The 14,279-nt window shown below is 38.1% G+C and overlaps 2 protein-coding genes across 5 annotated transcripts in view; one reads left to right on the forward strand and one right to left on the reverse strand.

Annotated features, from left to right (window-relative positions):
- nbeab (neurobeachin b) overlaps positions 1 to 14,279 on the reverse strand; it is a 199,255-nt gene that overhangs the window by 58,327 nt on the left and 126,649 nt on the right. For all 4 annotated transcript variants that reach the window (XM_013911568.1, XM_013911567.1, XM_013911566.1 and 1 more), the window contains 2 exons: positions 8,778 to 8,924; positions 4,041 to 4,177 (listed from right to left, as the gene is read on the reverse strand). In XM_013911568.1, coding sequence (XP_013767022.1) covers positions 4,041 to 4,177; positions 8,778 to 8,924 — 284 coding nt within the window. The remainder of the gene's footprint in view (positions 1 to 4,040; positions 4,178 to 8,777; positions 8,925 to 14,279) is intronic.
- On the forward strand, positions 891 to 3,312 carry mab21l1 (mab-21-like 1). The gene has a single exon (XM_005736017.1). It carries the CDS (start codon positions 1,534 to 1,536, stop codon positions 2,611 to 2,613), a length of 1,080 nt encoding a protein of 359 aa, XP_005736074.1. The 5' UTR covers positions 891 to 1,533; the 3' UTR covers positions 2,614 to 3,312.

Here is a 14,279-nt window from a genome sequence, read left to right on the forward strand (position 1 = left end):
GGTATTACTATGTTGTTGAAAAAAGTACCTCTATTTGAGAATGCAGTATTCAATGTAAAATATTTTATTTATTTAAATAATTATTGACATTACATACAACACACAATAATAACTCTGACAATCTTTAATATTAAAATTACTTTCAGAGAAAATTAATAACCCAAAGACCAAAATAAATATTTAATTATTGCACATTCTCATTCACTGACTAAAATTAATTTTTTGGTTAAAATGATAAAACTCTTTTTTTTTTTTTAAATGTAGAAAACTGTAAGAACCATATAGTTGTTAAGATTACAGCTGTTTTGGTTTTCTTACAAAATACATTAATTTAAATGCTAAAATAAAATTACACTGTTGCTGACCCCCACCAAAAAAAAATACAAATACATACATAATGTATATAAAAAATACTTACAAAAAAAATTCTCGTTATCATACAAGCTGAACTTTTAAAGCTGACATAACTTACTCAAACTCATAACTACTAAATTAAATAATAAGTCAAAAATGATAAATAGCTTCAAAATATTTTATTCTTGCAAAATAAAGGCGGTAGTTCAACGTTGTTTATTCACCTAACGTAACATTTAAAGATCCAATTAAAAAAAGCAAAGCTTGATTGTTTTCATTAATATATGTCTTAAAATGTACAAAAGTATTTTAATCCATACATATTAATATATTGCTGTGTGCATTTCTCCGTTCAAATTGTGATTTATCTGCTTTAACCTACATGAAAAAAAAATCGATCTCGTGCGATGCAGAAAGAGGACAATTTAAATGAAACTGAAAACTGAGCCGTTTATTAGACGAATACATGAATACCAAACAATTCTAAACCCACCTACTGTTTCAAATATGATTCTACAAAGTGCACTAAAAAAAATAGAAGATAGAGTCCAACGGAAAATAAGACACGTTGAGCTTTGGAAATTCTGCTTTCTTCTTCTCTCCAAATGCGTAGGTGTACTTCCGCTCCTCGATATACTACTAGTACCTGTACTTTTTACTTGTATATAACACCCGGGGATGAATTTGTTTTCGATAAACTGCGGTGACGCATCGGACAGCGATTGGACATCTTGGTTTCAACTCCTCCCTTATAATAAAGTGTGTGTGTGTGTGTGTGTGTTCCCGTTGTAAAACACAGCAATACCGGGCGTCTGCGTCAAGAGGACACACTCCACTCTGCGCAATTACGCGGACTCTTAACTGGCACAGTGATCAGACAAAAACGAAAAAGGCATTTCTACTGAACAAGACTGAAATGGACTTTTAATCACAACACCCTTCTAATTTCGAGGACTTGCTCTGAACACTTCAATGCAGTTTACGGCACACCAGCTGTGAATGTTGTGATATGATTTTTACGCGTGTGCTCTGAGCACAGCTTGTTTGTTTTATAAATATACTTTTTTCTTTTTAGATAGCTTTCTTTCTTCTCTAAAATTGGCTCCCGTACAAACAGCCGCGTTGGATCCCTCGGCTTACTGCGAGACTCCGGTGTATAACCCGGATCTCTGCCCTAATATGATAGCCGCCCAGGCAAAGTTGGTGTATCACCTCAACAAATACTACAACGAGAAATGTCAGTCTCGGAAAGCAGCCATCGCCAAAACCATCCGAGAGGTGTGCAAGGTGGTTTCGGATGTCCTGAAGGAGGTGGAGGTGCAGGAGCCCCGCTTCATCAGCTCTCTCAGCGAGATGGATAATCGTTTCGAGGGACTGGAGGTCATTTCGCCCACTGAATTCGAGGTTGTGCTCTATCTGAATCAGATGGGAGTATTCAACTTTGTGGACGACGGGTCCATTCCCGGCTGCGCCGTCCTCAAACTCAGCGATGGCCGCAAGAGAAGCATGTCTCTGTGGGTCGAATTCATCACAGCCTCCGGTTACCTCTCTGCGCGCAAGATCCGGTCGAGATTTCAGACACTGGTGGCGCAGGCAGTAGACAAATGCAGCTACAGAGATGTTGTCAAAATGGTCGCTGACACAAGTGAAGTGAAGCTGCGCATTAGAGACAGATATGTGGTACAAATCACGCCAGCTTTCAAGTGCACTGGCATCTGGCCACGGAGCGCTGCGCACTGGCCCCTGCCTCACATTCCCTGGCCGGGACCTAACAGGGTGGCAGAAGTCAAAGCGGAAGGTTTCAATCTTTTATCCAAAGAGTGCTACTCCCTGAACGGCAAGCAGAGCTCAGCAGAGAGCGACGCCTGGGTCCTGCAGTTCGCCGAGGCCGAGAACCGACTCCTTCTGGGTGGATGCAGGAAGAAGTGCTTGTCTGTCCTCAAAGCGTTGCGAGACCGTCACCTCGAACTGCCCGGGCAACCTCTGAACAACTACCACATGAAAACCTTGGTTTCCTACGAGTGTGAGAAGCATCCCAGGGAGTCGGACTGGGATGAGAACTGCCTCGGCGATCGCCTGAACGGGATACTATTGCAACTTATTTCGTGTTTGCAGTGCAGAAGGTGCCCTCATTATTTCCTGCCCAATTTAGACCTGTTTCAAGGAAAACCTCACTCTGCTCTAGAGAATGCAGCCAAACAGACTTGGCGACTGGCGAGAGAAATACTGACCAACCCCAAAAGCTTGGAGAAACTCTGAGGTAAAAATAAAATATATTAGTTCACCTCGTCTTAAAAATGTTTTGAAGAGGCCTAATGAGCTCCTAAACGGACACAAAATATTGCCAACCGATTTGCAAGTCTTGTGAAATGTGACTGTCCTCTGTTGTTATGTTTTGGCCTAGCCTGTTTCAAGATGATTTTCTTTTTTAAATAACAGCCTAGCTTGTCACTCTCCCCGTGCACCTTTTGGAGGTGTCAATACTTAAATTTAAATTATTGGCTAATCCAGGAGGCCACCTCAGAAGTGGTTCCTTCCCTCTCCGTGTCACACGGCTGCCTAAATCCTGCATTTCCTTAAACGCTTTAGAATAAAGCCCGAGAAAACCTTTGGAAAAACAAAAAAACACATCTGTACATTTTATACTGTAAATACATTCATAGATTGTGATTCGAGTGGTCTGAAATTGTGAATGTTGTTCTGTGACACGTAAATAGGATCCACCTGTTTAAATCTACTTCTGAACTTTTTTTTTCTTTATCTGGTAGAAACGTTTTTAATTTATACTTGCATCAGTGGTAGTCTGATTCACCTGTTTCAATGGACTTTTTCTAATTTTTAAAAGTTTACATTTTGATGGTAGGCGTACGGCATTTTGTTACATTGAAAACATTCCATCGATTTACTTGAATTATTATTTAAAGTACAAACATTTGAATTGTTTTTCTCTACCGTGCTTAGGCCTACATGATTTAAAAAAAAGAAAGAAAAGAAAATGATAACATATATATAGTATAAATATATATTACAGTTTAATTGGAAAAAATGCACTTGAAATACACTGGATTATAACATCTGTGATCTGTTTTTTTTTATTTCTGTCTTTGATCTAATTTAAAGAGCTAATAAAACGAGCTGTTTTATATTTGTGTCCCATTATGGTTTTATTAAATGTGTATTTGAAATAGTGAAGTAGGCCTAATGCGAAGAAATAATTATTTATTGGAACTTTTCATGTTGGGGGTCTCATGCTCTCGTTAGCATTCTACATTTCAAACTTTCCAAAAGAAAAGAAGGGAGGAAGAAAGAAAAAAAGTAATTTTCTTATTTAACGTTTTCTTATTCAATATTTTAAAGCAATCTAGCAGATTGAAAAAAGAAAAGAAAGAAAAAAATGTATTAAGTACACAGCACTGGGGTCCAAAAATATGACCTAATAACAAAAATCTGAGCAATAAACTTATTCAAAAAATAAAATAAAATACAGAGCATATGCGGAAGAGCGGAGGACTTTATTTTTCAAGAAAACATGAAATCTCGCGTTTTGATTTTATATATAAATAAGACGTAAATGCTTAACACCTGTAAGACGATTGCAACGGAAGGGCAAAAAACACCGAGAAGCACGTCTGAAACCAACTGGCCGCTTTAAACTTGAGCTGTACACTTGCTTGCAGGTTACTTACCTTTGAGTCGACCCTTTTGAAGGCAGGGTCATCCTCGTCCACCTCAAAGTAGATTTCAGTGGTGGTGATGGACAGAGTCCCCCGAGCCACCAGGACAGGGGCAACAAGCTGGGCCGGGCTGCTCAGGACCACTGGGCCTGTAGAGTGCAGAGGGGATGGCCACATGCTCAATAAGTAACGCGCAAAAAATAAAAAAGATTATTACTCTTTTTTTTTAAAAACAATTATTATATTAAGTAAAGCGAGATAAGTGTAATTCCGCTAAACTGCCCAATGCGATTACAGTGGGTGCCATCATCTCGCGGCCGATTATCCACAAATCCCAGATGTACAACTACAATCTGTAGTTATAATTATGAATGTATTTGAATCTTTTTTCAAGTATTGCGTTTTTTTTATTGAAACCTTTAATTCATCAATATAACGTGTACATTGCGGCAATTGTAGGGTTTTTAAAGGCCTGTTTCTGATAGTGTGCATCCGTACATGCGAAAATACAGCGTATTCAGTGGAGTTATAGGGATGTAATTAAAAATTATTACAATAAATTTCAATATTTATATACACTATTAAGGAGAACAAAAAATGCTTTTGCAGTCTGAATGGTTTCCATAAAGGCAATCCAAAAAAGAAAAGAAAAACGCTCTTATTATACATGAGATTAAAATGTGATTTTACACAATTGTTATTCAAGACTGTTTTGACAGGGACAAGCCAAGCGACGAATTCGGAAAATTAAATATAAAAATGACAATAAAAAACAGAAATAAATGGAAAAAAAAATACTCTAGTAAACCTCGTTTTCAATTCCAAAAAGTCGTCGAGAGTGTTAAGGTGGGCTTGTGGCCCTGGTCAGCTGATAGTGATCACATCTTTATTTCAGTCTCCTCCCTCCTTCTCCTCCTTCTCCTCCATGTTCTCAGATCAGTGTCGCTGTGGAGTACCGTTACAGTGATTTGTCTGCTCTCAAACGAAACCTCTCGAAATCAGGATATTTATCGATTCCTTAAACTCCAAAGAGCCACTTTAATGTCTCATCAATCTTAATCTGCGCTCCTCGGCCAATTATGGCCGCTAGTGTTACAGGAATACAAGTGGATTTCGGTCTCAACTCCCAGAGCGCCCCTTCATCGCTCTTGCAGGCTGCACAGTTAAACCGCCCTCCCTGATTTTTTTTCTTTCCTCAGCGTTGCTCGGATCCATTAACGGTGATCCTATCTGCTGATGCTATCAGCGCAGACGCTACACGTTGCTTACAAGCTTCATATAAGTAACCAGTAACCTCAAGCCTGTTTTTCTGCATGTCTGATAAGGTCTGGTGTATTTGTTTAAAAAGAGAGAGAGAGAGAGAGACAGACAGCGAGAGAGATTAAAAAGGGAGGGGGAGTACCAATAAGAGTGAAAGTATGTGAATTTGTTCTTACATTAAAATAATATTTGAAATACAATCGATTCTTTTTGTCATAAAGCCTTGAGCGACAATAAAAGTTGACTGCCCTTTTGTTCACACCAGCCCTTAAATTATAAAGCGTTCCACCTCTTACTAAAAGTAACACCTCTAGGACTAAAGCATTGTAGATTTGCCATGAAGGACTAGGCACAGAGAAATGCTCACAGCATCCATTGCTCATAGGCAGGAAGAGGATTAGGCAGTAATCCCCTCAGGGATCCTTCCATAATTAGGCTATATGGCATTAAAATGTTTACATGAGAATAATGAAATTAGGGGCAAGTTACACAGGACGAGTTGCACAGCATGAGTGGTCTATATAGAGTAAAGCTTAAATTACCAGGCTGATGGGCCTTTGTCTTAAATAAAATGCAAATATTTCTTAAATGACAGGCCAATTTAATGAAGTGATGAAAAGTCTCATTTCATTGTGGTGGCAGTTTGGGAGAACTGCTGAGAAGATGGGTATATTATTACCCACAATCCATCTAGTGGACTGCAGTGTTTGATTAGTGCGTTTAGATTTTATATTATGACAGAAAGAGAAAGGGACATGGGTTACAAGCATACCAGAGGAGTATCATTTACTTACACGTCCACTTATAGCGGATACATATATATTTACATACAAAGACATGAATTTTTTAAACTACGAAAGTACTTACAGATGTTTGAAATGACAAAACAAATTTGGGAACAAAAATAAACTTTTTCTCTTCCTCTCCCATCCTTTGAGATTTACGTTCATAAACATTATGTTGCTTTTTTCTTTATGAAGATGTTACATCTCAAGGGATCGACGCTATGAATGGAGACCTAAAATGGATTCAGAAAGCCTAAATTAGGGAGAACAAAATGGTTGCGGTGCCTAAACCACACTTTGGGGTATATTAACATGGTTCTGGGATGCCAGCTGAGCAGTCATATTTACAGTCTCCTCTTTGATACGAGAGACAGTCTGCGAGGAGGCTCTGACTTCTCCGTTCTTTGTTCTCACACACACACACTTCTATTTTCACCGATTTTGGTAACAATATGTGCATACAAAAAGGTTCATTTAATGCCAGCCCAGGCATAGACAGCATTTCCACTGTTTGTGGGGGGAGCAAAACTAATCATAGGTTCAGTAACCACAACTGCCGGAGCCCATGAGTGCAGGCGCCGCCCCTTTGGCAGCAGTTGCAGGCACTGACCCAGTGGCTGGCAGGAGGAGCGCTGTTGTTGACAAGGATCTAGTCTCAGATCTGTCTTTAAGGCTGTTCATGCCTGAGATTAGATACAGGACAAACATAGACAGAGCATCCTGGTAAAAACATTACCCAAATGTTACAGTGCAGGGGAGCTGCCCTACTGGTAAAAAAAGAAAAGAAATGCATTCAACTTCCATTTATCACAAATAGTTATATACATAGTTAAACCAGAATTTACTTATCAAAATCAGTGTCAACCTTCACATTTTGGTTCCTAATTTCAGCTCACACTTCATAAATGTATCTCAAATATTCAACCTCAGGATTTCTGTTTTGTACAGTATCATTATTAATTCTCTGAGGATAAAACACTTGGTTTGTATGCTAGCTCTCGCGTTGGAGTTTAGGCAGACCAGTGCAGGGTTCATCTGACAGACATGAGTGTTTGACTGCCTGCTGGCCCTGGGACAAAAAGGAGGGGTTAGTGTCCTCCTCTGAGATTCATCTGTGGGATCTTAGAGGGGATTTCACTGCTCAGCAGTGCCCTGGTTCAGACTGACATCCATATGCTAAGCCACAATAACTCTGTAATGCACCACTGTGAAAGAGAGATGTTTATTTAAGTGTCTGGCAATAGTTTTTAGACTATTCCCTTTCACTACATTTTTTTAAAAATGACAGTTTGTTCCTGGAATGAATAAATTCGATTCATGCATTTATATCTGTTACTGTCATGCAAGTTTGTTGCAGCTCTGGTTTTACAGGATTTGGAAATAACAGTTTGGCAACCTAACAGCTACTCAAGTACTAAGATTGTGCAATCATACCACTGAAACTGCAGTTAAACCAACAGAACCTGGTAACATCTTCTAATTATCCTGTTCAGTTTTGTTAGTTTTGAAGACAAGCCAACCACTATGAATGCGCTATCAGGGAAAAACAAATGACAGCACATAACATTTAAACAAAATTTACATCATGACTGAAAAGGCATGTCGGCCAAGAGCTAAAAATGTTATGTGTATACAGCATTGATGCAGTGTGCGTTTATTTATATATTCTGAAATTAAAACAGCATCCCATGACAACAGCAGCTGCTAACAAAGAGTGATGGGCTTTCACCACTTGTAGAAAAACTGCATCTACTTTTTTTTTTTGCTGCTTTTTGTTCTTGTTCACCAGACAATAGAAACATTTTTTGTTTTTGTTTTTCTGAATGTAGAATGACTGCTAGGGTTAAGTATTCCTTTATATTCTAATAAAATAAATAACTTTAGGCATCGCACACACACAAAAAACATCAATCACCAGTTGTTTGCATGAGGTGTTAAGTGAAGATCTGGCTTTATCGACAAGAATGCAGTCCAGCATTCTTGAGCTGCACTCAAAGCTGAAGCGAACTCTGTCTAACTTGCCTTTTAAAGCTATGCCGAGGTTCAAAGGCAGCACAATTTTCTCCAGACATGTATTACTCTGGTCAAATTACAGACGTTTTGGCCAACCACCACCTTTACAGTATGCTACACCACTAACTGAATTGTGCTAGACAAAGTATTAAAGCTGTATTAGGATACTGACTGTGAAGTCAGACAATAATCATACAGGTAACACAAATCTAAGATGTTTTAATCAGTACGATTTCTATTCTTTGGCTCTTCAGAATTAAATAATGCAGCAGAATTAAGAATAATTAAGCTTCTTTAACACCCAAATATAAAAATCGATTCTATTTTAAACGTTCTTCATTCAATAGATTGTATCTATTAAAAGTGTGACTTATTATGTTATAATATACAGTAGCTGTCAAGTATGTGTGTGGTATTAGGATTATTTTTTATGGTTAATACCGTCAAATCATTGCTTGAGAATAGGTGTATTATCCGACATCCGATATATCACGTTATACTAAAAGTACCAAACAATTACTGTGCATCATGCTCTTACCAAATATTTCAAGGTTTTTACTTTCAGATATACTTTTACCACTGCAATTTCATTTTAGTGCACTTTAGATGCTATAACACATGCATCCAATGACTTCACCGATTATGCCAGCTATTAGGATGGGAACAAGCAGCAGTGGTGATTTATACTTACCACCCAGGTTGTCCATCTCCTTCTCCTGCAGCAGGCTGACAGCATCGTCGTCTCCATCCAGTATTAGTTCGGTCTCAGAGTTCTGAGTGGTGACAGTTGGGCTGCGAAACACCGTCTTAGACTTGACCACTTCATCCTTCTCAGAGGCTGTAAAAGCAAGTACGGGAAGAGAGAGCACTAAATGTCGTCTACTGCTCTTTGAAGCTAATAGCAGGATTTGTAACTGTGCTTATATGAGATTGAGATACTTGGTTAATGATTTTTTTAAATATAATTATTTAAAAGCAGGTGGGGCAGAAGTGTGTGCCTATAGTTTTTAATTTTTTTTCTTTGATCTTTTTCTTTTTTATTTCAGAAAACTCAGTAGAAAAACAAATAAACATGAAAAGCACACAGAAACATTGCTATCTAATATTGATTTGAGTTCATAAGGCACTATGTTGCATTGGAAGGCTTATAACCTAATTGGGCTATCCAAGCTCAAAACATGGGAACTCATTTCATATATATGTTTAACATAATACACATTGTCCTCTATAGTTTCTATGCAAATATTTTGAAGCATAACGTAATAAAGTGTACATAATGCTATCAGAAGTTTAGCATAATCTACACAAATACCTTTGTTGGAAGGATGCTACTTGCTAGCCCCTATCCATTAGTTTTCTCAGCCACTTATCCACCACCAGTCTATTTCTATTTCTGCTATTTACCACAGAGGTTTTCAGTGCTACATTTTTCCTCAGCAAAACTGTAAAATCCAATCAAAATGTTTAGCAGTTGTACCCTACAACTGAGCAATCACTTGCTTGAAAAGTCAGTGAGGAATTTAAATAAAAGAAAATAAGTGTGCGTTATTAAAGGGGATAATAAATATCGAACAAGAAAACAACACTATTGCAACAGCAGCAAAAATCAAGTTGGAAAAAAAAAAGTTAAACCACACACCCACCAAATGACATTTGTAACTCCTGCATCCATAATACAGACGGCAATCTTACACACACACGCACACGCACACACACACACACACAGTAACAGTTGAGAAAATATAAATGTTTTTGGATAATATTTGGTGGAAAAAAACCTTTTTATTCCTATCTATAAACTAAAATTCAAACATATGGTAAAGTATAAAAACTGAGAAAAATAAAGCACGGAGAATCTCAGCGTGAAATGAATAGTGATACGTGGGATGAACCTGATACAGATGCACACTAATGTACTTGCCATTCCATATAAAAGAATGTCAGAGTACACATTTGCTCACTGACTGCTTTTTCGAGTGGTTGAACATCAGAGGTGTTTCAGCTTTTATTTTTAGACAAGGTCAACAACAAAACGCTACCTGCATCTTAAAAGACCAACAGCTGAGTCAGGCATACGTCTTAAGCTCATAGCAGATTAGAGATATCATTTGCCTCTTGCAGATACTTGACAAGAAGGAGACTGTGCAGACAGCACAATTAGACCAAGACTTCATCATATGGCTATAGTGAAGCATGTGTTCATACATCCTTGAAAAAAACAAAGAGCTCCAACAACACATTTATCAGCTTAAATCAGCACATCTCCAACATGTGCCTGCCACACAGCTGCTCAAAGCGTTCATGTGAATTTGTCTTTCTGACGTCCAATGTGGGAAATAACCAGAGGAGAAATTTGCGCTTGCGAAAGGAAGAACACATATCAAGAAACGGGAGGTGGCTGACACCAGCCTGACATGTTTCCTTTCAGCACAGTTCTTAATTCGCCTCTCCCTCCCCTGAGGAACATGTACCTTGTCTTGAAGAGGTCACATTTGACTGTTGTCAACACTGCTACCAAGAAAAAAGTCTGCTTCCTGCTCTGTCTCATATCTGGAGTGCTTTCATCAGACGAAAGGAAGCAGTCTGAGCATTTCGGAAATGAATTCTGCGCAATGTTAAAGCCAAAAGCCAGCCAGCGGTCAGAAATCAAAGCAGAAAGAGAGAAATTTAAAACTGTAATTCTGTAAACCATCATTATACTCAGAGTAAATGAGGGAAACCTCGGCAGACAGGCCGATGTTCTGATTGGCAAGGCTGGACAGGGTTGAGTAGACCAAATAAACCATGCTGATTTCTACATGCAAACGACCAACATCTCCTTTTTTTAGGGCAGGCAACAATGCAGGAGGAGAGGACTGAACCCAGCTTTGCCCAAAATGCAATTTAGTTCTCAGAGAAAAGAAAATGAATAAGGTTATAAATAAGAAATGGAGTGGTATGACATGTAGGAGAAAATGTGCTGACATGAAAAGCGATGTTCTCTAGAGTCATGGCCCTGGATGGACTCTCATATTAAAAGTGCTGCTGTGAGAAGAGTCAACAATTTGTCACCATTACTGGACTTGCTGTGCAGTCATGTTGAGGCAGACTCATTAGAAAGCTTTTCATGAGTTCACCCTGGGCGAACGTAGCAAAACAAGAGGAATGTTCCTTCAAGGACCTGATATGACTCATGTGATTGACACAAAATAAAAATGAATGGAGACGAAGGCCGGTTGATGAAGATGCGTGTCGCCTACTGAAGGACATGTCATAGTCTTTTCAGCTCTATGCTTTAGCAATAAAAAAAATTGATGGAGTGAAATGTGCCTTATGAATTCTCTTATTTTGCATTTGCAGGTAAAATTGATATAATTATGTTTCTGATGTAGCGCAACAATAAAAAATACAACATCCACTGACAGAGCTCTACTTACACCCTCACCAGTCAGGTGGTCAAGTCCGTCATTTATATAGTTTAGTTGAATATTTGACTCTGTGATACCCATTTAGCACAAATAAATTTATGATCCACTTTGGTTGATTAATATATGTGCTCGTGTGTTTTCATTCAAGTTTTTCTTTTGTAGTTTCCAGTTTACTTTGATATGCAGTCACTGTTTTCTCCAAGGTTAACTTCCTGGTTGCGGATAAACTCTCATGGATGGATGCATATGAATGTCCTCTACTCCATCACACTGTAATGTTTTGCTATGATATGTTTCAACCGTGCAATAGTGGACTTTGAGGTAAGATCTCTCTCTCTTTTGGTGGGTTGCCATGTTTCTAAAGCGCCGACTTGTTGATATAACATCAAACTCAATGCACCATTCAAACATTAAAAACAGCAAGAAAAGAGTTTGCTATGTTTTTGTGGGGTTGGCTTTAGTAGGCTTGAATGCAACAATTCGGAGTTTAGGATTGGAGAAAAAGTAATAGATGTTCTTTTTGTATTTTGTTTCCTGCCTGCCTTGGCAATAATTAAATCTGGAGAGTTGTGTAGTTTTTGTATGTCTTAACACCACAATGAAAAGACTTGGATGAATACAGTTTTTAATTGCTGCAAATGTCTACTTTGAGATACTGCTTAATTTTCTTTTCGGTAATGTGCTGGGACACTGTTCCTCCTCAGTAAATTTAGAATAAATAACAATAAAAAGCAGATGTCTGAACCAACTTCTTGGACTGTTGTACTTATTTTGGTTTTATGAATTCCCCAAATTATACACAGATTCATTTATTTTTTTGGCCTAAAGGTTTTCTGTGAGAAAACTTCTCTAAGACACGGTTAATGTCAAAGTTTGCATTTCAGTCCCAGGAAAATCTTTACGTAAACTTAACCAAGCAGTTATTATATTTTATTGTATTTATTTATTTAGCCTAATTCTAATCAAACTAAAAACTACAAAATAATAATGATAACAATAATAAAATAAATAAGCATGCAAAAGAGAGGGAAAAAAAGCTATGTGGTAGAAAGCTCTGACTGCCTCTCACAAGCCCGAGCTGCTGGCTCATATCCTGATCAACAGCATTAACATAACATAGAATAACATACACAGCAATCTGTGAAAAGCTACTGTCACTGACTCCTGAGTGTCACAGCAGTTTGCTTTTAAGCTCTTTAGAAACAGTTCCACGAGGAGCTACCGATCACTGGTCTCCTGGGTCGTTTTGTTCAATCACCGAGTTGAAACTGCCTCAGAGTGCACTAATTACACTCAGTAAAGTGCAATGCAGAGCTTTCATGACCTCAGTGGAGGCTGATGAAGACCTGCCGGCTGTCACTAACAGAGGCCGTCTCTGAACGCACAAAGTCCGGAGTTCACCCTCTCGGATATGCAATGCCCAATGTGGCACAACTTTCCTTAAAACACTGAGTCCAACTTCATCTTTAATTTTTGCCCTGGTCAGACAGCTTTGTTATATAGAGTTTAAAATATGCTAAAGAATTAAAAAAGTTATTCAGTTGTTCAGTTAAATAAACTTTGCAAGCTTAGATAAAGGCTCCCATTTTGAAAATATTTTAGGGTTGCGCAGTTTTATTACACAATGTGGAAAAGATGAGCTTTGAAAAGCCTTCAAAGGAGCATTTATTCAACTATAGCAACACTGCCAGGGTCCATTCTTGATATACTGTATTGATACAGGTTAAGCGTTGTGGCACTGGAATTTTATTTTTATCTCAGTAGTGTAGTGTAAGCATGGCTTTTTGCAAGTCTTATGTATAATATAGACCCTCCCTCTTACACTTTTCACCATTCCTCAAAAAGAAATCCACAACATCCTTCTCTCATATGTTCATCCCAAAATCAATTCTCCTTGTTTGTCCTCCAGCCTGTAGTCCTGTTTATCCATTTTTTTGTTAAGAGTCGCCCACTAATGGAGACGATGTCAGCTTAATAAAGTAAATGGCACTTTCCAAAGAACACTGTTCAAAAATGTATTTCATTATTAGCTTTGTTGTGAGCGGTTCTGTTCAATTATGATTGTCAACTGTATCGCTCTTCCTTTCTGAGGAAGCATCCATCTATCCATGATTAGAGTTTCCTCCTTATGCAAGTAAACATTAATGACACTCTACTCTGCAATCTTAGCTAGCTGCAATCTTGTTTTGGCTGATAAATGTACACCAGTGAGAAATCAGTTCGTACTCAGAACAAGGTCTGTGGAAGCATTAAATTGTGGATCGTGATTTCTGGAAAGTGACACTTTTTATATGTAAATGCCACCTGGTTCCATTATATTTAACTGCAGGAAGACATAGTGCCAAAACAGGAAAATTCACACCAAAGTAATCTAGACACATAAATAGCAGTATGAGCCACAGGGAAAATCTTCAACAATTTGTTACATCTTGTAATTCACTTATTATGCTGTAAATAAAACTCCATATATTTGGAAGAAAAAACAAAACTTGTATCTGAAGATAGACCCCAACTTAAAAATCTCAAGTCTTACCTGACTTTAAAAAAATAAACTCTAGAGCTTCTTCAGGAGCGTTCCTGTTTTATACAAACATAGATTATTTACAACACTATCACCAGACTGCACTATCATTCACACAAGTTTTGCACACTCATTCCAACATCTATAGAATATGAACTCTATAGAACAGTTTAAATATATCTCTTCCGTTTCCCAGATTCAAATCCTGTCCTCCTACGCTTGGTCTCCACAGGCTCCACATTCCACAAGAGTCCTGTTCATGGGA

The sequence above is a fragment of the Pundamilia nyererei genome, unplaced genomic scaffold, assembly GCF_000239375.1.
Source record: "Pundamilia nyererei isolate P.nyererei 1_Seehausen unplaced genomic scaffold, PunNye1.0 scaffold00066, whole genome shotgun sequence".
NCBI lineage: Eukaryota > Metazoa > Chordata > Actinopteri > Cichliformes > Cichlidae > Pundamilia > Pundamilia nyererei.